Source organism: Coturnix japonica, chromosome 4, assembly GCF_001577835.2.
Source record: "Coturnix japonica isolate 7356 chromosome 4, Coturnix japonica 2.1, whole genome shotgun sequence".
Lineage (NCBI taxonomy): Eukaryota > Metazoa > Chordata > Aves > Galliformes > Phasianidae > Coturnix > Coturnix japonica.
Window position 1 is genome coordinate 10,273,525 of NC_029519.1, and position 22,977 is coordinate 10,296,501.

Here is a 22,977-nt window from a genome sequence, read left to right on the forward strand (position 1 = left end):
GCAGAGTGAACATAAGTCTCTTCAGTGAGAGTACAGAATATTCTCATGAGGGAAATCACCCATTGAGCCAGGCATCTGAACTCGTTCTCAGTCCTGGAAGTGGGGTTGACTAAGCCCTGCTAGGGTTTGGACTTGTGATCCTGGAGGACTTGCAGAGCTGCTCCTTAGGAAAAAGACACAGTGGAAAGATACTTAATGGGGATGTGTAAATGCTTATACTCAATAAGCAGCACCACCATGTCTTATTTGTGCTGCAAAATCCTGGATTTGGTCTAGGAATCAGCCAGTCCATCTAACTGCTTGTCCATATCCAAGCTATTCCAGTTGCACAGATAACAGGCTTCCTGCATACCCTCCCATTAATTTATCCTGCGAATGCTACAGGATTTCGAGGAGGAAATCAGCATGGTAGAATAGAAAGCCTCAGGGGGGAAGAGTCATACTCTAGCTCAGCAGCTCCCAGTTTTTCTTCAGCTAAGAGCTTTTTTCAGCAAGGCCTCCACAGCTCGTTATCAATTGATCTATGTCCATGGTAAAATCATGCAATTCAGCCAACAAAAAATATTTCATTCCAGAACATCATTAATGACAAAGACATTAGAGCCTTTCAGCACAAACACAGGGGACTCCTTTATAGGGGATGCTATCAAGCTTTCCCCCACTCATATGAGGACAGATCCAGGCAGGACTGCTGCTTTACCAGTCTGCCCTCTGCTACACACCTCAAGTCTATGGGACCTCCATCTCAGAAGGAGTTTCTGGCTCCTTGTGCAGGTCCTAGCTATCTTCCGGCTATTGTATTTGAAGCAACGATATGGTGATCTTTGTGTTGTTACTTAGCAACTTGAATCTAAGATGTAGTGAATTCACTGGGCTGTCTCTACAGGTAGCCAATATCAAGGCCAAAGACGTAGGGAGAATTCTGTCCTTGGAATGGGATAATTCTCAAAATATTATAGAAGATAGATTTTTCCCTTCTACGAGTTGCCATAAATACAGTAAATATTGACATATGAGTCACACTGACCTATTTTCCAGTTTTTCACTCAGGCCAGTCTCTATGTAACTAATTCCATAACCAAGAATGTGGTGTACATCAGGATCCTTCACAATGGTTTGCTTTTTTCTTAGCTACTTTGTGCAAGATCACCACCCTGTTGTGGAAGGATCATGTTTTGGGGAAGGGATGGGAGCACTGCTTGATTGAATTTCAGCAGCCACTCCCAAATCTCATCACACAGAAGTTCCCTGAGACCTGATGCTTTATTTGTCTCCATGCAGTACCTTAGTCTAAGGGCTACCCAAAAGTACTTGGGGGTACTAGTGGATAGCAAGCTGGATGTGCAATGTGCCCTCATGGACTAGAAAACCAGCCTTACCCTGGGCTGCATTGAAAGCACTGATGGCAGCCTGCAGAGGATACTGCTCACAGCTATAGAGCAGGACCTTCCATCTCATTCCCTGTTAACTCTCTCCTTCAGGAAAATACCATATGATATGTACAGAACTGCCACTGTTTGATTTTCCAAGCAAGCAGCCACCCAATGCATTACAGCCCCGCACGCAAGTGACAATTGCCGCATGACCTAAGTGGTACTGAGGCAATCTTTGGCAGAGGAAGGCACAGACCATTGCCAGCTCTGAAGAAACCTACCATCTCAGCCACATGCTTGCAATATCACAGTTTAAATCACAGTGTACAGAATCCCCCTAGCACATGAAATAAAGCACAACTCCTATTTGTCCATGCCACCATAAAATCTAGGTACATCAGAGCTGTACCATTCTTATTATGCTACACTTTAAGAATGTGGCCCTTCTTCAGCACCAAGGCAATCTCTACTACCTGCAACACTACTACTGTAGGAGCCTACAGCAAATCCAACAAGACTACAGCCCCTGCAGTACTATTACACACTCACAGCCAATTTGGTGTCAATCCTTCCAGTCCTACCAAGTCTATTCATCTACGCCACCTTCAATCACCAACTATGTTCAGCACACAGCAGAATCACCCATGTATTAATGTGTGTGGGTTATATTGATACGGGATTCAGCTAGGCAATGCATGTACATACTGCAGTGAAAACAGGACTACAAAGTCTGATCAGGACAGATTCCTCTACAGAATTCTTCCACAAAGGCTATTTCAGACATTCCTGATAGTTGAAATCTTTGACATAGTGGAAAGAATGATGCACCCCGGATGGTGTCATAACAGGTTGTATGATGGTCTTGTCTGGATAAGAACACCCTTACACACCTGTAGTGGACTTGCAAGCTCATTGGTTTCTAGGGACATACATTACATCCCTCTTGAACAGGGATAACTTATTTTCCTAACAAGATAATCTGGTTTCTTAGATTTCAATCAAACTTCAAGAAATTAAGAGGCATCGTGTCTGCTATTTTCCTGTAATCCCCAAGTGATCAGTCAAGTGCTGGCGCTCCCATCAGGCAGCAGCGTGGTGAGAGGTGATGATAGAGGACTAGGGAACAGGAGGCAATGAAGTGAAATATCGAGGTTAGCTTTGCCAAGCATCCTGCACCAACCACTAACCTGTCTGCACTGCGGACTGCTGCCCAGCAAGATGTATCACCAGTCCCACAAATATCACTGCTTTAACACCTTGTATATCCCTGCAAACAGTTCTTTATGGAAGGCTTGCTTCTTACAGTAGCCCTCTACAATAATCCTCTTGTAACTTTTCAACTTGTCACCAGGTTTATAAAACTTTAAAGCTAGTGCTATAACAAACTGAAACAATGTTATTGCAGATGTAGGAGAGCATCTCGGGATGAATAAATTATAGGAGCCACAAAGAAATCACGACGACAGCGGCTGCATGCTCCCAGTTGCTTATGGTGAGCAGAGACACAGGGAGAGCAGGCTCGGGAATGCACAGATCATAGGGCAGGGAAATTGAAGCCTTATGAAGGGTAACCATCTCTTCTTCTAAATGCATACAATGCTTCTGGTTGTTTTACTTATTGAAGCAGTTCGTGAATGCCTGAAGGGAGTCTGAACTGTTTGGTATTGGAAGAATACATCCTTGAAGATTAGTGAGGCAAGGCTGTAGGTGGAAATAGAAGCCTCCACTCCCACCCTGCAAAAAGTGTCCAGATTGGGCCAGTTCTCAGCTGTCTGCTGGAAGGGCATGTAGGGAAGACTTCCAGCTCCTTTAGTAGTTGGTGCTGGATACCATCAGAGCTGGATCCAGCCAAGTAGGTTGGCTGAGAGAGACCACTAAAATGATGACGACTTTGGGCAACATTGCCGGCACATGCTACAAGGACTGTGCATTTTTCTGGCTGTACAGTGACTTGAGTTCCAGGCTGACAGCACCCTTTACTCTCCTGGTTCCATCCTTCTGTTCTTAGCAGATCCACTGAGCTACAAAACGTCATTACGAAGATGTTTCTCTTTTCAGAATGCCTTTAAAACCCCAACTTGCAAATTCATACAGGATCTGAGAGTTCTCCAGCCAGGCCTTTCATCTTCATGGATCAGCACTTCCCAGAGGGTCTGCCACTCAAATGTGCCCTCCTCAGTACCTGCTTGGCCTGGCCCCTGCCACCTTTTCCCAAGCATTTCAATTGATGTCACTGATCTTGGCTCAGCAAATAATCCTTTTAATCAATGACAAGAACAGAGGCTGCAGCTCAGCATTGCTTAGCAGAGCTAAGAGGAGTACACAGTAATAAAGCATTACTTGAGCAAGTGAGCTTGAAAATACGGCTGACCACACACAGGCAGCAGCTGTGGTGAATGAGATGTCATTTTTTAAAGTAAGGACAATAGTTTTGGTCCCTCATGATTAGGAGATCATTACAAAGCTAGCAGTGCACCTAGGAGCCTCTTTCAACCCAGCATGACTCTATCTGCACTGTACCATGTCATGGCATCAGGGCATGGCCCTCAAGAAGATAAGATGCTTTGCCTTTGTATGACAAGGAACCAGGAGACACTGAGCTTGTACAGGCTACCACAATGCAATCTGTGCATCGGTTGTCTGGGAACTTCCAGTGTAAAGACATGGTTGTGTTGTCTTTGCGTAGCCCTGCAGGCTCCAGGATTGAAATGTCATCACAAAATCATTTCAGCAATACCATTCTCATGGGAGAGGAGGCAAAGTGTGCCACTTAAATCGTGGGTGGAGCTGCATTCCTCCAAAGCACCACATCCAGCCAAACTCCTGTGGAAAACAACTTCTTGAATCACGCCATGGCCAGGCACTGGCAGCACTTGCTCCCCACCATCGTGGTGTCAGTAAATGCCAAGAGTCCCAAGGATAGGCATGGGAGAGCTGGGGGTTCTCCTCAGCCCAACCCATTGTTCCAGAAAGGATGTCTGAGGATTAATTAATTATCCTACAAGGGGCAGTAAGTAATAACACTCCTTGTGGAACAATAGAAGCTATTTGGTTACCATGACAACTCAGCTCCACTTGTGTGCCTTTAATTTATTCATTGCACAGTCCCTTCCCCAATCATACACAACGCCAAAAAATGCCTTGTTTTTCTTGCCAGTCACCATACCCAGAGTAGGGGTAAGACACAGCCCTTTCCTGGGGGCATCTGCCACCCAGAATGATGCACATAAATCTCTTCTGCTTGGAAAATTGCATCCCATGAGATTCTGCTCCCTGTAGGTTTGATTTTGATTCTCATCTTTTAACCCTTTTTGAAGCTGCCTCGCTACATTTCTTATAGATCTTGATCTTGAGTGGGTTCTCCTGCAAACATATGCAGGAAGGATGACCAGGTGTTTGTGCTTGTCAGCCTCTATGGAGAGCCAGGAGAGATGATCAGATCAGCAGCAACAACAGGAGTGTGGCATAGGCAGTGCCTTGTGCTCACTCTTGTTGCAGCCATGCCATGATTACAAAAACACTCAGTATCCATTAGTAGTGCTGCCCACTTTCTCTAAGACCCAGAGCAATGTGTAGATGAAGGTAGGTGCAGGTTCAGTATGCTCTCCACCACACTCCACAGAGGTTTCTCTACAATCTCAATCATACACTTTTGCCCCAGCAGCCCTTCTGTTCACTGGAATGGGAAGAGCATTGCTCTCACAAGGAAAGCACTAAGTGTTGCTAAGAGAATGGCTGCTAACGCAGGATACAGCATGCCTGACTACAGCAGGTGTATGGCAAAAGACCTGAGAGGGCTTTACAGCCCATGGACACACCTCCAGCAGGAGCTTCATCTTGAACCTGCAGCATTTAGCTCTCTTCTGATATCTATACAGGAAGATCAGGGTAATTGTAGCATATAAATCCTTTACTTCCTGCAATTACGTTTGTGTAATCTGGGGTCTTATACAACATCTCCAGACCCCAGATTTTTCATCCTGACTTTAGCAAGGAAGGTGACAGCTGCCACATAGGAAAATTCAGGTCCAACTTGAGACTGGGGGAGGAGGTGACTTAAAGTTAAGCTCTGTCCTGGCAGGCAAGATAGATGGAACTGGGTTAAGCCATCTGCCTTTTCTAAGTTGAGCTTAACCTCAAGCACAGTTACCCAGTGCAATGGGAACTGAGGGCTTAATCTGAATTTTTGTATGTACGTTCTGCTCAGTGTCACTATTAACACCGAGGTGTAACATGCCATATAGAGAATGATAGTAAAGGTTGGGCTAAAGAAAACAGGTCAGGGGAGTCCAGAATCAGATAAATAGGACAGGAGCATTGGGAGACCAAGATTTTAACAGACTTGAACAGCAAGAGCTCTAAGCTGGCCTAGGATTCTCCTGCATGGGTTGGGACTGAGGAATAGGATGGCTTCTGCCAAATGGTCCCCATCCATCCTCATGGCAAGCAGAGGGACTTGGAGGAAAAGCCTCTGGGCAGGAGGGAGGAAAGTAGGTCTAGGTGACAGATCAGTGCAATGCAATGGGGTGAAATCTGTTATCTGAGCAGAGAACATTTTTCTTCAGTGATAGGAAAAACTCCAGCCTATAAATGCCACTCCAAGCAAGCAGATTGCCCTGAGATGCCTCCTTTCCCAGTACAGATCTCCAAAGAAATGCCAAATTACCACCAGCAAGCATAACAAAGCCACTGCCTGTTTTTCAACTTTGCAGTCACAGGTTGACTGTAAAGCTACTCCTGTTTTGTGCCACTGGAAAAATACAAGCATCTGCTTTGAAGGAATAAGCATTAATGGCTGGAGGAGACAACCAGCACAAAATAGTAAGAAATGATTATCTGCTCTGGATAAGTTGTAACTAGCTCCAGAGATGCCAGCTGAGTCTCTCCATCCACACACTGACAGATGACACTCAGGATGCTCCTCTGAGCTAGTGGATTCTAACCTTACTTGGACTTATCAGGAAGCAAACTACAGTCCTTCAATCACATCACAAATATAGAGACAGGCATGTACCAGAGGGCCGTCATGCCAGCCTTGTTTTTCAAGGGCTTAATTTCAGAATTGTTTTGGTCTGGAGCTGGGCTGTGGGGCCAGTTGTGACACAGGCCAATTAGTGGGTGGAAAGAGCAAGGCTCAGACAGAAACCAGTATGCTGAGAAAGAAATTGGGAGACCTCATTTTGTACAGCCCAGTGATGTGCTGAACTTTCTTTTTTATCACAGCGCACACGAAGAAATCATGCTTGAACTCCTTATGCTTTAGTGATGAAGAACTGTCTCAAGTCAGAGTACAATATCTCCCACAGTCCTATGCCCAGTGAGAAAAAAAACCCACACATTTTGTATCAAAAAATTACCACTTTTCCTCCAACTACTTCCCAACAGTTTCAGGGAAGATCTGCAGGAGGAACTTAAGGAACTTAAGGAAGCCTGGGCACCCTGAAAGCTCAGGTGACTCCAAGGAGACACTGTCTAGGATACACATCTCAACCAGGAAAAGAGAAAACATTTTATTAGCCTTTTGTTTGTTTTTCATCCCAAACTCACCATGTTGACTTCAGAGATCTGGTCAATGCTGGAGATATGGATGCTCATTCCCACTGTGACAGGGTTACCTGAAACACAAACAGACTGGGTTAGGACCATATCCAGGCTCTCTCCTTCTGCCTGCTATTACAGCATTGACTAGAAATGCATGGATATGACTTGAAGCAGCCTCACATTCCGCAATATCCAGAATTTCAAAGTCACATGTGCTCAGATTATTGGAGAAGAATAGATTTGTCTAACTCCCAGCTTGATTCTTTAATTCTTGGAAGTTAATCACTCCCCCTAGTTATGCAATTATCTATGGTCGTCATTCCAAATAACACCTTCAGAAACATCAGCAGGCTCTCAGTGGACTTGCAGAAGGTATTGCTGATTGACCATACACAGAACATAGCAATCAAACCCATACAACATATAGGCAGGAAAAATACTCCAGCTCACTTCTCCATTCTCCTGCCAGCTCTGCTGTACCAAACAAAGCCCAGATGAGTTTTAATACTCAAGATACCAGACAACGGAAACAGATCCATTAAGTAAGAAACCAGCATTTCTACTGTGGCTTTTCAGAGAAGCAAAGAGTAGTGCTGGGATTAGAGAACAAATTCCCCATTTTACCATTGGCATGAGGGTACACTATCCCTCACTTAAGCTGTGTAAAATGATTTGCAGAGAGATACACATCTGCTGCTAAAACTAGCACAAGGTCTACCTATGGCAGCTAGGGATGGGATTTCTGAGAGCCACCACTCCCCCATCATTCCCACTGCTCCACAGTCAAACTCAATCCCACTGCAGTTAACACCCCTCTTCTCATATGTGCCAGGTAGAAAATGCTTCTTTGCAGTGTAGTACAAGAAAGGGAAAGGCAAGCAGCTCTGCCACTCAAGGTATTAACTCTTCCATGGACTCATTAGTAGATCTAAGAGCTGAAATATTTACAGATAATCATGAAATGGCTTAGAAAGTAATTAGGAGATTGGGGTAGAGGGGAGAACCACACAACTGGAAATGAAGTGATTTTTTAATTATATGTTTCCAGAAGTAGGGAAGTAGTGTCATTAGGGCTGCCTTGTGATTGGGTGTACTGTTAACCAAGACCCTCTGCTGCAAATTAAGCAGTATTATCTTTTAATGGAATATGAACAACACTGAAAACATCAGAATCAACAACTGTAATTAGACCCTGCTAAGCAAATCCCCTGAAAGAGGCAATGCTTTCCTGCAGCACTCCTGGCTCACTGTCAGTTGTGCTGGGGACAGGATGCTCAGGAGACCTTGCTCAGCATCCAGAAATCCCCATGCCAGGCAGGCTCCCTGTATCCTTGTATTGCTCTGCTCATCTATCACAAGGGAACCAGGTGGGAAAATAACCACAAGTCACTATGTGACAGCCAACCTCCTCACGTCCTGCACCAGTAAAACTCTTCAGGAAGTCTCACTTCAAGTCTTTTTTTCTGCAATCAGAACCTTGTAGTGATAGCAGCCATAGCAGGAAGTGTCACTGCCCCGAAGACCTTACTGACTAATTGGCTGCAAGAGGAAAGATGGGGTCGTGTCAGGGCTGCAGCAGAGCTGGGGAGAAGCCAGCTCCTGACTCCTGAGCCCCACTGCATGCCAGTGTTTTTTTCCTCCAAGAGATGCCCTTCTGTCTTCTTTGCTTCTAGTTTGTCAGCACTGGTGAATGTGGTACTGTGGTTGGGGTGTCCTTTCCTTCCTTGGTGCAAAGGGAAAAAAAAAAAGCTTTTCTTCACCCCTGCTGTGCAAGAGACCCACTGAAACAACTGGCCTGGGTGGCACTGACAGCGGTGATATGCAAATATTTGTCAAATGCAGAGACTATCCAATCTAATCTATCTGTCTAGACATTTGTGCTGTGTTCATCACCATGGTATCTGAGTGCCTGGGGTCATGCAGTGACTCAGTGTCAGAGCTGTGGATAAGATCCAGACCTTCCAACTCCCAGCTCCAAGACAACTGCTGGAGCAGAGATTGGTCGCGCTGCTCCCCATCAGTCTGTGCTCACCCGCACCCAGTGCTTGTGCCCAGTCAGCAATGTTCCCAATGGCCACCCTGGGCACTGCCAAGACCTCTACACAACATCCATCACAGCAAGTGGGAGGCTCCACAAGCTACTTCCATCCCCTGGGGTGTGGATCTCTCAAACCACTCCAGAGATGAAGGTATGCAAAGTCCTATACCGGATCTACTCTTGGCTTGATTGCCGGGAAGCCATTTCACCTCCATTCGAATTTGAAGACTGCCCTTCCACTTCTTCAGGACAGCACACATGCATACACAACCAGCAGAAAATATTCGCCCTACCTCTTACCACAGCCTGGAGAGAAACTAGACCGGCTGCTGTCCAACATTCAGGCTGTAAGTAGTACACAGAATAAACAAAGGACATCAATTCTGCCAATGTTAATAGCTTCAGGCAAGAGGGAAACAAAAAGTAGGGTATTTAAAATACAGGATAACGTCATCTGTTTGTTCAAAAGGCAGAGCTCTGCATCTGCAGATATGAAAAGATGCAAAAGAAAACCTGATATTAAAGATTTATGCTTTTATCTGCAAACTAGACCTTCACCCCATAGAGAAAATGCTTATGCCTTGGAAAGGATTGTAGGCAAGTTCACAAGTGAGGGAGTGTGAGAAACTCTGCCACTTCCACCAGTGAGCAGCACTGTCACGCATCTCCATTTCTCACCACCACTGGAGAAGTCACCAACATTCTGTCCTCAAAGCAGTTTGACGTCTCTGAAAAGTGTTCTCAAGGGAAGTTGGAAGGAAAGCAGACAAAAGAGTTATAATAAAATCAGTCCTTTTTCTGCAAGTGATACTTGTCAAATACAAAAACAGCCAAGGTAGAGAACAAGTTGTGCTAATCTGCAATATTTTCCCAGCAACCAGTTATTACTTTCACATTTTATTTTATAATGTTTCAAAGCCCCAGAACCCAGCATTGTGTTGCTACAGAAGCCATCCCTATGGCACAACTGCAGAGGAAAAGATCATGTTTCCAAGCCTGTCTGCTTTCACTGCAGCCAGGGGTGATGGCAGCCTGGATCAAGGCATTTCTTCCAGCTTTCAGCCTTGTAGCTCAGCTGCAGGAGGAAGCAAAATCTATAGCACAAAATATAGTGTATGTAATGTGCCTCCAAACGCAAGATGGTTCACACTGCCCTTTCTTCACTCCTTGCCCAGAAAGCTAAACTAGAGCAAGTTTGGATTTCTCTGCCATTAAATTTCCAATTACAATATAGAAACAGTCAAAGACCCAAGAACAGTGGGCAGACAAATAGAACTTATATTTTTGTCCACTAAAGCCACATCACTTTTATAAACTACAGCCAGTGCTTTGAGAAGCCTGGTTCATGCATCTCTGAGCATGTGAACCTGGCAATGCTGGCACAGCAAAGGCTTGCAGTTGCTAAGGGACAGGCTTCAGCCTCAAGTCTACCCTCCAGCCCAAACTACAGGAACAAAGGGTTGACAAGGATCTTGGGAGGTTGCACAGCCCGTATCCTTCACAGAAGCAGACTCAAGTAGACTTAAAACCTCTTTAGGGGAGGCTTTCTTTAAAATCACCACTATCAGAAATTCCCTCGCTCCCCTGGACAATCTCCTCCATTTGACTGCACTGAGAAAGCTTTACTTGAATATCCAAATAAAACCTTCTCTGCAGTGCAACTGTAGTTGATTGTGTCTCATCATCTCCCACCCTCCCCCCCCACCAATGATAGTGAAAGAATAAATCAATCATCCTTCTTTGACAACAGCTTTTATGTACTGAGAAACCATGACATCCTTCTCCCTCCCCCACTAATACTGTCTTTCCTAGATTAAATGCACCTGAGTTCTCCAACCTCTCCTTGGAGGTCATGTTTTCTAAAGCTCTAACAATTAGTGCTGTTCTCCTCTGGCCTTTTGCCAATTTGTCTACATCTCTATTTTAAAGGATGGTAGCCAGACTCTGAAGTAAACACGACATGTCATCAGCATGGAGGGGAGAAAAAACAACAACCTTCAATGTATAGCATTCTCCTAAACCACTTCGGGTGTATTGCTGCCCAGAAACCACTCCAAACCCACTGCTCCCATCCTGAGACCTGTTCACTTTAGTAGGAATTCAGAGATACTAAAGCCCTGTGCTTAACATTCAAGTGCATCATATGTGGAAGAGAGATAATTTAGCACCGTCTTTTGGCCAAGAGTGAGGCTCATCCAAAACAGCTCTATGCACGACTCCCAGTGTTCCCTGCTTGCACAGTGCCTGTGTCATTATCAGATTCCAGGATTGCCTTGCTGAGTGGTGCTGTTGATACCTTGGAAGGAAGGGAAGCCTCCAGAGGGACCTGGACAAGCTGGAGAAGTGGGGCCATGAAAACCTAATGAGGTTCAGCAAGGCCAAGTGCAGGGTGCTACACTTGGATTGGGGCAATCCCTGCTATTTATACAAACTGGGGGGAAGATCTCTTTGAGAGCAGCCCTGTGGAAAAGAACTTGCTCTGTCCATGCATGCTTTCCAGAAACCAGAGGACAGTAGTGGCACTAGAGCCCAGAAGCAGATAGTCCCAGACAAGGTTGCCCTGTACTGGCTGGCATGTTTCTGCAAAAGCAGGGCAATAGAGGCAGACATGGAGAGAGCAGGGTTCCTTGTTAGATGCTGCTATGGGACTGCAGTGCCTTACTTGCATTTTCCAATAATTCTTCTTCTCCCACCTCCCTCCCATCTCCCACCTCCAATTAGAATATTCTCAGGCTTGCCAAAGGCAAGACCAGCACACAGATTAATTTCACTCCCAGGACTTTTTCCTTCAATATGACTCCCACTTTGCTGAATGCAGGAGAACAGTTTGGTATCTACTTGCTCTTTCTGCAGGAAAAGGCTTGGCCAAGCTACTGCCCCTGCTTTGTTCTCTGCGCTGGACCTCAGGGCAGCCAGGCTTTATGTTTACAACTTAAAACCGTAGCCCACGTCACTGCTACGTGCAGTGAGGAGCTGGTTATACAAGGCTGACAGACACTGTTAGTTAGAAGAGATAGCAGGTAATCAGTGGCACAGAATGGACCAGGGCTTGCTGCCTGGGTCCAGCCATGCAGGCTCCCAAGAAATCCCATTCTGTCCTATCCAGAAAAGCTTTCAGCCCAAAGACTATTCCACAGTATCTTCCCAGAAGATAATTTAGAGTCACGTGTAGTGCCTGAACACTCTCTTTCACCGCAGGGAAGTCACCCATAGTTACCATTAGCACCAGGGGAATAAAAGTATTCCTGTTTTATCCCTCCACAACATGCTGTTGAATCTCAAGGCTCTGCTATAGCAGTTAATGGGAGAATATCCAGAAGACCACTGAATCATTGGAAAGGACCCTTAAAGACCATCCAGTCCAACTCCCCTGCAATGAGCAGGGACATCTATGGTTCTATCAGGTGCTTAGAGTCCCATCCAGCCTGACCTTGAGTGTCTTCAGTGATGGGGCACCCACTACCTCTCCAGGCAGCACCCTTACTATAAACAACTTCTTCCTTATATACTTCCTTATGTAAGTATATATAAATATATAAGGAAAGATCCTTATGAGAACAGGCTAAGAGAGCTGGGACTCTTCAGCCTGGAGAAGAGAAGGCTCCAGGTAGACTTTATAGCAGCCTTCCAGTACCTGAAGGAGCCTACAGGAAAGCTGGGGAGGGACTTTTTATAAGGTCAGGTAGCGGCAGGACAAGGGAAAATCACTTTAAACTGGCGGAAGGTGGATTTAAATGAGATATTAAGAAGACATTTTTTACTGTGAGGGTGGCGAGACACTTGGAACAGGTTGCCCAGAGAGCTGTGGATGTCCCCCTCCCTGGAAGGACTCAAAGCCAAGCTGGATGGAGTTTTGAGCAACCTGGTCTAGAGGGAGGCATCCCTGCCTATAGCTGGGGATTGTAACTAGATGATCTTAAAGGTCTTTTCCAACCCAAACTATTCTATGATTCATTACACATTAATCCTGCTGGATGAGCAAGGAAAGTTGATCACATATCATGAAAGCACAAACGTTTTGGGAGCAGCTTTCATCCAGCATCTCTGATTTGTGGTGACATCTGGAAGTGCCAAGATCAGCAGGGTCTCTTAAGCACCTACTTCAACTTTTCCAAAAAAAAAATCGAGGTTTAAATACCAACTAAACATCCTCCAAACATTTCTCTTTTTTTAATTCTTACTTCTATGACTCACTGTTGACCTCTCCCCCCAACCACATCCGATAGCTGCGCAGTGAGCTTGGCAGGACCAGCATAACGGCCAGAGCTATCACGCATCCAAAGGCTGATATCAAAACTCTCCTGCTGCTCCTAGCAGGTCACTCCTTGATATCCATTGGCTGTACAGGAGAAAACTGTACCATGACAACAGCCTTTTAGCCAGCTTTGTAGTTTCCCAGAGAGATGGTCTCATGGCAGGTTAACAGCTGCTACATTCACTGCACTGCTGGGAAATGGAGAGGCAGTGGGACTTGTGCTATGGAATCTCCTTGCTTCACATGAATAAAGAGTGGTAGTTTGGAGCTGGAAGTCAGAGCCCTGGTGTCCAAAACATATAGAACTATCCATGCCTGCTGCTTCCCTATGGATTTTGTCTTTGTAGGAGACAGGTTTGCCTCCAAGTAAGCACTGAAGCTGATCTTTTAGCAAAGAGCCAAAAGATGCAGCACTTGCAAAGTACGCATATCTGACCACTCAGGTACTATCCCATGATGCTCTCTGCAGACATACCAGTTAATCTCGATAATAGCTACCACATTTCCAGTATGTTGTCAAATGAAACTGTCCCTGCAGATGTGAGTGGAGAGAATATTTTCTCAAACAAGCTGTGCCTGCTTGTGAGCCAGAGCTGAGGGATCCTTCTGGAGGAACAATACTTTCCCAGTGCTGATGTAACCCTCAGTCTGTGACTGTTCTAGGGAAAGCAGAGAGCTAAGGAGCACAATCGAGCACAATCTGTGAGGCACAGTGGATTACCTAATCTATCTCATGGGTATTTTTAATGGATTAGTAGGTATTAGAGTGGGATATTGCAAATATCCCATGGAAATTTGGAAGTGAGAGACAACAATCAACCGGCTGCAAAAACAGTGTAAAGGTTGTCCCAGAGGTATCGAAGGATTACAGAGCAAGCTAAATCAAGGCTGACTTTAAAGGATGTTGCTAGACAGCTTCCCAAGCTGAATAAAAACAAGATCTCAATGTACAGGCTTAAAAATGGAACAAGAGAGTAGACATCAACCTTACAACACTTGTACAACTGATGGACTCAGCAAAGCACCTGCACATGCACACAGGGCTTTCAGCATTAAGAAGAATCACCTACTTCTCAGAATATTATCTGGTTTTGGGAGAGACTTGGCCCAACATTCAGGAGACATTTTTAAAGCTACTTCTCCCTCACTGAGGAGGGCAGCCTTCCAAAGCCAGGCTTATCTCTTGCCTGAGTGATACGTGCTTGGTAAGATCACAGAAAACTGAAGGGAAAATAAGTTTTCAGGTTTATCATAAACTATATATCTGTCCTCATTTACAGCCCTACACAGCTGAATCACCTTACTAGATCTGATAGTTAACAACCTAACATCATTGGACAGGGGGGTTGTGGAGTCTCCTTCTCTGGAGATATTCAAGACCTACCTGGATGCCTACCTGTGCAGCCTGGTGTAGGGAACCCACTTTGTCAGGGGGGTTGGACTTGATGATCTCTGGAAGTCCCTTCCAACCCCTATGATTCTGTGATTCTGTGATCATTAATGGGACTGAAGCAATAAACTCTTAAAGAGCAACCTGACTAAGAACACCAGTTCCCACACCCAGCCCAAACCACAGCAAGTTTACGTTGCAGGGATGCCACAGACATTGGTTTCTTTGTTAGGCTGAGTGCAGAAAACAGATCCAGCCATCAGGAGATGAGGGTGCAGAACTCAGTCACCTATCCTCCGTGTCCAGGCCACATACATTCAGACAGATTCCTGGCTCAGACAGATCCCTGTAGAATGCAATTCTACAGAGTAAATGCTTTGTTTGAAGGATTTTTCTTTTACATCCTTCCTGCAGAGCAGGGTGCTCCTGTAAAACATTATAGTTCCCTGCAGTTATACTAAGCTGGCTCTAGAAAAAGCAGAGGTACTGAATTTCCCAGAGTCCTCCAGCTCTTAAACCCCTCCAAAAGTGGTAGTGGGAAGGCAACCGAGCTTTCCAAACAAGTATTTGTCGTAGACTGACAGCAGATCAACTGAAGCCGGGTATTTTTCTTCCAGCAGCAAGTACCATCAGACCCACACTGATTAGCCACCTCCACATTTCTCCACCTGATAAAACTCCCTCCCACCTCTGCTAAGATGCTGGCAGGCAAGTGCATCTCCCTGCAGACCTGCACAGCAGCTGGGCATGGCTCTATTCACCTGGGAAAGCTGGGAAGGACTCAGGAGGAATCCATCCTTTCTGCTTTTGCTCAGGCCCTCGTTGCTCTATCTACACTTCAAGCTGGGGAACCCCTTGTGCTCTCAGAGCCATCATCTTCCTCCTGCTTCCAGAGCTACCCAATCCCCAGCGTAGGCTGGGAAACCTTTGGTTCCCATTTCCTAGCCCACTACTAGTTACTTGGCTTTCCAGCGCTTGCAGACTAGAGTTTAGAAAGCATCATTCACAGACATTTAGTATTTTGACCCACACAAGAGGGAGCAGAGTGCTTATCCACTGGTTTCAAGTCTAGTATTGGATGCCCCACACCATGACTCTCCTGCAGCAGCCTAACAGGCAGGAATAGAGCAAACCACTGGGAAGACCACAGCACCAAACAACTGTCCTCCCACCCACAGCCGGAAGGGGTGCTATAAGTGGGGTATCCCACCCCACCTCCTCCCATTGGGTAAGGCTGCCATAGTGGCACAAAGTTGAGGCCATTTAGCCATTTAGCAATCATACCAACCAGCAGCTGTAGAAACCTCTCATACATTGCCCATTAGTCTGTCTCATATCCATCTGACCTCTCAGAGCACAAAGGTCCTGATCCACCTTTTCAGCGCTGGGCTTTTGTTAATGAATGTCTCCTACATGGAAGATGGTTGCTTTTGTGATGCCCATGGAAACATCATCCTCTAAACAACTACCGACCTGGGCTGTATGGGAGTATGTGACCTCTCCAGGAAAATGCTCTCATACATTACCAAATCCTGAGCCATCTAATCCCCTTAGCTGAAAATGAGCCGAACCAAATTAATTTAAATGGGTTAACACAAGCTTCTCCATTCATATCAAATCCATTACTCTGTCTTGGAAGTATTTGTAAAAACAACAAAATATCTGGACTTGACATTTTTATCAAAATAACAAGAAGAAGGTGTTTTCCTTTTCTCCTTATTTTCAGTCATTAATGAGTTAGTCACACTTCCTCATCATTATTATAGACTTGTGTCTTTAAATGATACCACAGTCTCTAATTTCTGGGTGAATACAATAGGATGTACACAGCATGGGGAGAAAAAGAAAAGAAATACAATGGCCAGGTCAGGACACATCAGGCTTATGCAAAGAGCAAACTCAGGGCCGAGACCTCCAGTGGCAGCAGCGACAGCCCTGCTGTGCCCAATGCCATACCTATTGGTAGGTGACTTCTCGGTGGTGCTTCATTCCGCAACATGATGCAAATTCAGTGGCTGGGGTGCCCATGAGAGAGATGGCCATTCCTTCCTTGTTACCTTTGTCAAGTCTGGAGATACAGCTTTTCTCAGTGCCCCAGTGCTCATCCTTCCCAATACACTGTTATTAGGGCTTTCACTAATGATGACTTCAGGCACTGTCCACCACCACCCCTCTGTATAACACACCTGCTCCCTTCTCTCCCCTACCTTCCTGGGTATGTAGATAATCTCAGAGGTAGAGCTCTGGGGTCACACAGTGCTCAAGGCCTATGCTCAGTGGAGGTCAGGATGATTTTCAGCCAGAGAAAAAAGCAGTGAGTCAGGCCCAAAATACAACAGAATTCACATTGAAATCCTGAGCCTGAGTTAGAAATCATGAGAAGTAGAGCACACACAAACAAGCCTCCCTCTTTCCAAATGTTAGATATGGAATTGTATTGCTTTTATCTCCTGGTTTCTCCATTAGTTGGATATGCTTTGTTCAGGTTCTGCTTTTTCTCCAGCATGAAGACAGAGAAATTCTTAATAACATAGCTGATGAGTGAGAACTGAAATACTGCTATAGGAAAAAGATCCAAGTTTATAAGTCGGTCAGTTTTAAAAGACTGATGCCCTGGTGTTTCCAGCATTCTGCTAATTATCATTTTGCAAAACTGCCTTGGAGATTCATCAGGAGCAAAGTTCCTAGGCCACCCCTTACCCCAGCACGTCTTGTTGAGAGATACGACTGCCATTTGTTCAGCAAAATAATTGCTTTCACTCAGGATTCATGGATGAGCAAATCTTGCAGAGCTTTTACATATATATTCATCTCCATCAATTCATCAACATAATAATCATGCATTATTAACTTGAGTACTCATCAGGTTTTTTTTTTCCTCCAGTTCCAAATCCTAGCAAAGAGCAAGTGTGCAACAGAGAAAAAAAAACATGTAGAAGAGCTTCTGATGAATGTTCTAATTTTGAAATGAAAGGAGAATAAGAAGAAAAACTCAGATCATCACATACCCTCTCCTTCTCTTCTAAAAATGTCCTGCCAACCCAGGACCCTTCCCAGAAGCCAGCAGGCTGGGCATTCCTACAGACCTAACACACAGCCTGTTTGCCATGCGGAGCTTCCTCTCCCCATCTGGAGAAGGTTTCTTTCTTCATGTGACAATGTTCCACCAGCAAGGTCCAGAATAGAAACTAGGAGGCCTCCTATCCTAGAAGGAAGCCTCTGGTGTTGAAGCTTTGGCAGCTGTGTTCCCTGCTGAGCTGCTCAGTGCAGAACCACAGTGTCTGCTGGACCTGCCTTCACCCAAAACACAAACTACTCCAAACCTGGAAAAGACTTCTGCTGTGGTTTCACTAATGCAAAACTGTTTAAAGAAAGAAGTCTGCAGGTGGGTTGCCTGGTTGAATCACAGAATCATTAAGTTTGGAAAAGACCACTAAGACCATCTAGACAAACCATCAGCTCATCATTGTCATGGCAATCTGTAATGCAGCCAACATGTAAGAAAAGAGCAAGAGAGCAAGAAGATCATCAGGAAGATGTCTGGTAGCTCTAAGGAGATGTGTTTAGAAAGATCTCTGGATGAAGAAACCTTTCATAGCTGCACAGCACTGCTGCAGTTATGACCCATAGAAGGGGAAAAGACAATCTAGGGTTCTTTCCTCCCAGCTGCCTGATGAGCCTTGATTCTAAACACTGGCACTGAATGATAAACTGTCATAGGAACTGGATAAGATGAAGTACTTCTGGGTTGTCATTCTTGGTAGAATTTGGTCTGTGTAACAGACAAAAGCCTACTGCTGCTTTTAAAGGCCTAGATAACCCTGCTGGCTCAGAGCACTGATACTTGCTATGGGCAGGGAATGGCAGGGTGTCTGCTCCTGCTGGCACTGATGGTTATTACAGAAGCACACGAACAGCAGAGGCTGGAACTAGTGCAAAATCTGGGACACCCTTCCCAATTTCTCTAGCATATGGCATGATCATACCACATTTTCCAAATATTCAGCCAATGACTGTTCAAAACCTTGTATTTTCTGCAAAGGCCGTGGGGAATACTCTCCTGTTCTGTCTACCAGGAGGGGAACTATTTGTGAACAAAATTAATACCCACTGCATGTCAGATCCTTTCCTGTGGCCCTTCCATTTCTCTGCAGCAAGAGAAGGGCACACATACCCACTCCCTCTGCTCCCTCTGCAGGTTTTGCAGGCTATTTGATGACCAGGCAGTGGACCAGAGCACTTACAAGTGTTTGGGTCTGCTCTTGTGAACAAAGAGCAACAGAAGGAAGCAGATCTTCCCAGTTCCATGCCTTGCTCTGCCACAGGTTTTGCTGTGCCACCCCCAAGAGGCTGCCACCTCTTGGTGTCTGTAGATGTACAGTGGGGCTAGCAGAAACCTATCAGCCCACAGGTGGTGGGGAAAACCTTTTAGTCAATGTTTGTACAGCACAGAAACCTTGCTGCTATCTGTCACACAGAGACCATAATACTACCTGAGAACAAATTATATTCATGCATAATCAAAATCACATTCAGCTCAGCCCCGATTCAAGAATCCTTTTTGGCTGGTTGTGATGTCCAGAGCAGAGAGAGCACAGCTTGATTTCCAGAGCCCAGGCTGAGCTGGCAGAGCTGGCAGGTAGAAATATCTTGTTTTGACTGGTAAACTGAGCAAATTTGACATGGAAACCACTGAGGGAGAATAAATATGGAACAACAAGATGTAATTTTTACAGAGGCTCTTTTCCAACCATAACCGTACTCCGAGCCATCCCAGACTTGAACTAAGAGGTCCTGAGGTCTGGGGAAGGAAATTCAAGCCATGGTAGGTTTGGCTGAGGCTCACCCCTGTCACAAGCGCAGACATCTTTAAGTGCACAATTACTTAACGGCACTATTCCTTCAGGACTACAAAGAGCAGAAGAAATAGAAAGGAACAGAAAAGGGGGGGAGGGAAGATCAGAGAAGAAAAAGAGTTTTTAGCTCTGACACAGAACCAAGAATAAATGCCAGAATCAGAAGAATAGCCTATAGGAATTGTACGATCAGTGTTCTCCAAAGCTGCCTGAAATTCATACCCAGCTCAAAGCAAATAGCGGTGCTCCTACAGCCTGGGAAGAAGGGCTGACTGAGCCAAGCTCAGCTGCTTTCCATTTAATGGGAACAGGATCTGTCACTGGATCAACAGAACACCTGTTTATTGGACAGATCTGTTCATGCTGTGGGGCTCCACCATCCAGCATTCCTCCCTTTCTCACATACATGATGTGAATTCCTTTAATGGGTTTTATGCCATCATTAAGCACATCATTTTCCCTGTCCATGTTTCTAGCGATGTTTTTAACAAGTGCATGATATTTCACAGGAAATATCAAGATATAAATAGACACTTAACAAACCCCACCAAGGGCTATCTGCAAGAATGGATCTTAGTCTTCCACACCAAGTGCTGTCACTATGGCTGAAGAACTGTTACATCAGTTCAGCCTGACACTTCAGTAGCCTTCTGCTTATTTATTTTTGAAGCAGACATAGGTGAGAAAACTGATGTGCACACACAACCTGTGTTTTATGTTTTGTGCTCTATGGGTTAAGAACATTCTTCTGCTTCATTGGGATGCTGGAATTCTTAAGAAATGAACAACACGTATATGTAAACTGCCCTGATAAACAGCTCTAGGGCTGTGTATTTTGAGTAATCAAAAGGACTTGTACTAATGAGTTTTGCACTCTTTTTGCATTTTGCTTGTGGTGACACTCCCTAGAAGGCACGAACTGTCTCAGAAATGGTTGGGTGTTACATTGATATTAATCAAGGTTGAAGATGAGTCCAGGTCAGATGGCAAACATCCTCCAGACTTGCTACAAACAACAACCTGCTTTTGATTAGTTAATTAATTAAGAACCATTGAAATTTTTATGCCAATCAGTAACTTGAATACATTGTAATCTGTAATAAAAGAGGGGAAAAAGAAGTGACTGAGAGAAGAGGCAGAATTCCTGGAATTAATGTAAAAAGGATGATGACATCTTTCTTTTAGAGACAGAGAGATCTCAGAACCCTTCACCAGCTCTGGCGGCTGTGTCAGGGGTGGGATGGAGTGGCACAGAAAGACTGCACCAGCCAATGGGGACAAGGAAGGAGGAGGGCAACTGAACGCAATAATCCTACATGGAATTTGTCACAGACAGAAGAATCAACGTCTGTTGCTTTGAAAGTATAGTGGTTTCATGGATGACAGTAAGCCCTTATGTCTTTCAGTGAATACTGAATCCAGCAAATAACACTCGGTGATACCGAGCACTTCTCTAGGGCAGTCATTCAGATTGCTCAGGCACCCAAATCCAACATTACTTTGCACTGAGAGTCAGGGGAACCCATCTCCATTGCTGTCTTTGTCACACCACCGAGAGCTTCCTATCAGTGAAGGGTCTTCCAGGGCCACAGACGGATGCACAGATATGTTCAACATGCAAAAAGGAGTTTGCAAGATACGCCACATTGGAGGATGGGACTAAAAATTCTCAAATATTACTGCACCCCCCCCAAAAAAATATGGATGAAATATGAGTGGAATCATGCCCACTGCTGAATGGAAGTTAGACAGGCAGTTCTTAATTAGAGAGTCCACAGGATTCTTGTTCATTCCTCTTCCTTGTTCGGTAGAGGATGGATTTGCTCTAAGGATGACGCAGGATTATATACAGGAGGACAGCGTTGTCAGTGGGGTCCCTGGCTGCTTTGCTGAAAATCTGATAGCCATGCAGTGAGTGAGGGGGAGGGCTCCTGGAAAGGAAAGCTGTTTGCATCGCTGTGTCCTGTTCTCCAGTGCTGGATGTATCACAGTCCTATACCCAGATCTTAAAGGTTTTCATGAACCTTGCCTGTCTACTATGGCATGGGGCTGAATACTTGCAGCCGTGGCTGATACCAGTAGGCACCATGCTTTGAACATGTTACCTGCTCTATGCAGCACTGCTAAGCATTCCGTAAAATCAGGTGGTTTGGCTGGGTACCCCACAGCAGAGGCTACTTTTGACTCCTCAGAGGGGAAGTGTGAGGATATTCACACTCTTCTTACATTTTTGACAGCAATTAGTTCTGTAGGAGCATATTTCAATATGGAGCAGTCAAGAAAGCCTAAGCATAAGCTGGTGTTTGCATGCTTAGTCCGAGGCTTTGCACCAGATATGCAGCTCACCAACCCCTTCTGGCACAATCTGTCCTAATCATTTGCCTTGACCAGTTCGCATGTTCATGCCCACTGTCATTCTGACAGCCTTGCTCCCCTTTTGAGTGAGGGGAACATGAAGGAGCACCTCCACATGTAACAGCATCATCCCCCAGGTGTTCTGTGAAGGTGTGCATGAGGAAGCAGTTATTGGAGGTCTACTCCAGATGCACCCTCACAAGAACAAATGCAAAGCCAGGGAGCAACTTTGATTGTGGCTTTTCTGAAGTCCCAAATGTTTGACTTTACAGCCTCAAAGTCCTTTTCACAGTATGTATTTCCTATAAAAAGAGCAAAGTGAAAAAAAAATAGAAGTCCCATCATGTGGCAAGGTGTTAACATCTACATATGTCCCAAGAAAGACTGGATTCTTTCATTTCCTGCCACTTTGGCTAATGAAGTAAGACACAACAGCAGGAGGTTGTCATCTTCTTTCTGGATTAGCCCTAGAGAGGATGTGACCCATGGTCTGGAGCCAGAAGTCACATATATGGGGGAGGAAGCAGGGGCTGAGCAGCTGCAGCCAGTTTACCAACCAAGGATACACTTTTCTCAACAGCCTTTCCTTAGGAAGCAGAATGGAACGACTGGTAGACCTAGTGGCATATCCACCTTTGCTTTGACCCTGGATGGCATGAGGGTTTGCTAATTTTTCCATACCTCTCTTTCTTCCAATTTCTCCTTTCCTCCTATTCAGCCCCCTGTTCTCAAACCCAGAGCTGCTCCTCATGGGTACAGGGGAGGAAGGGTGATATCTGCCACCGCAGTCAAGCTGTGATGTGTAGCAGGTTAACATGTGTTCAGCTCTGACAGCCTCTCCTGTGGACAATGAAGGATGGCTGTGGATAAAAGGGTGCCATCCTGCTGGGACCCAACTCTCTGCTCCAAAGCATGCAAACGTGTTGGGTAAAGGCACATCAGAAGCACTGAGGAAACTGAATCTGGCCATTCGGAGAATTTAACATTTTTGCCACAGAAAGGGAAGAGAAAAGAGATGCAATGCTGAAGACTAAGCCCTGGAAGGGCAGGATTGCAACTCCATCTTGTAGGGTGCCCTCTGCCTCCCTGCCACGCTGGGATGGATGGAGGTGGTGGCACTGAGATGCTGGTGTCACCATGCTGGGGTGGTGTTGGCCCTGGGCAGCAGC

The 22,977-nt window shown here is 45.3% G+C and overlaps 1 protein-coding gene and 1 long non-coding RNA gene across 3 annotated transcripts in view; one reads left to right on the plus strand and one right to left on the minus strand.

Moving 5' to 3' along the window:
* The window catches only part of LOC107312852, a 47,697-nt gene extending 25,993 nt beyond the window's left edge, over nt 1-21,704 (plus strand). The window contains exon 5 of the long non-coding RNA XR_001554655.2: nt 17,482-21,704. This is a non-coding gene — a long non-coding RNA (uncharacterized LOC107312852). The remainder of the gene's footprint in view (nt 1-17,481) is intronic.
* Nucleotides 1-22,977, minus strand: part of LOC107312849 (gamma-aminobutyric acid receptor subunit beta-4) — a 61,554-nt gene that overhangs the window by 29,354 nt on the left and 9,223 nt on the right. For both annotated transcript variants that reach the window (XM_015860642.2, XM_015860641.2), the window contains exon 3: nt 6,921-6,988. In XM_015860642.2, the coding sequence (XP_015716128.1) occupies nt 6,921-6,988 (68 nt within the window). The remainder of the gene's footprint in view (nt 1-6,920; nt 6,989-22,977) is intronic.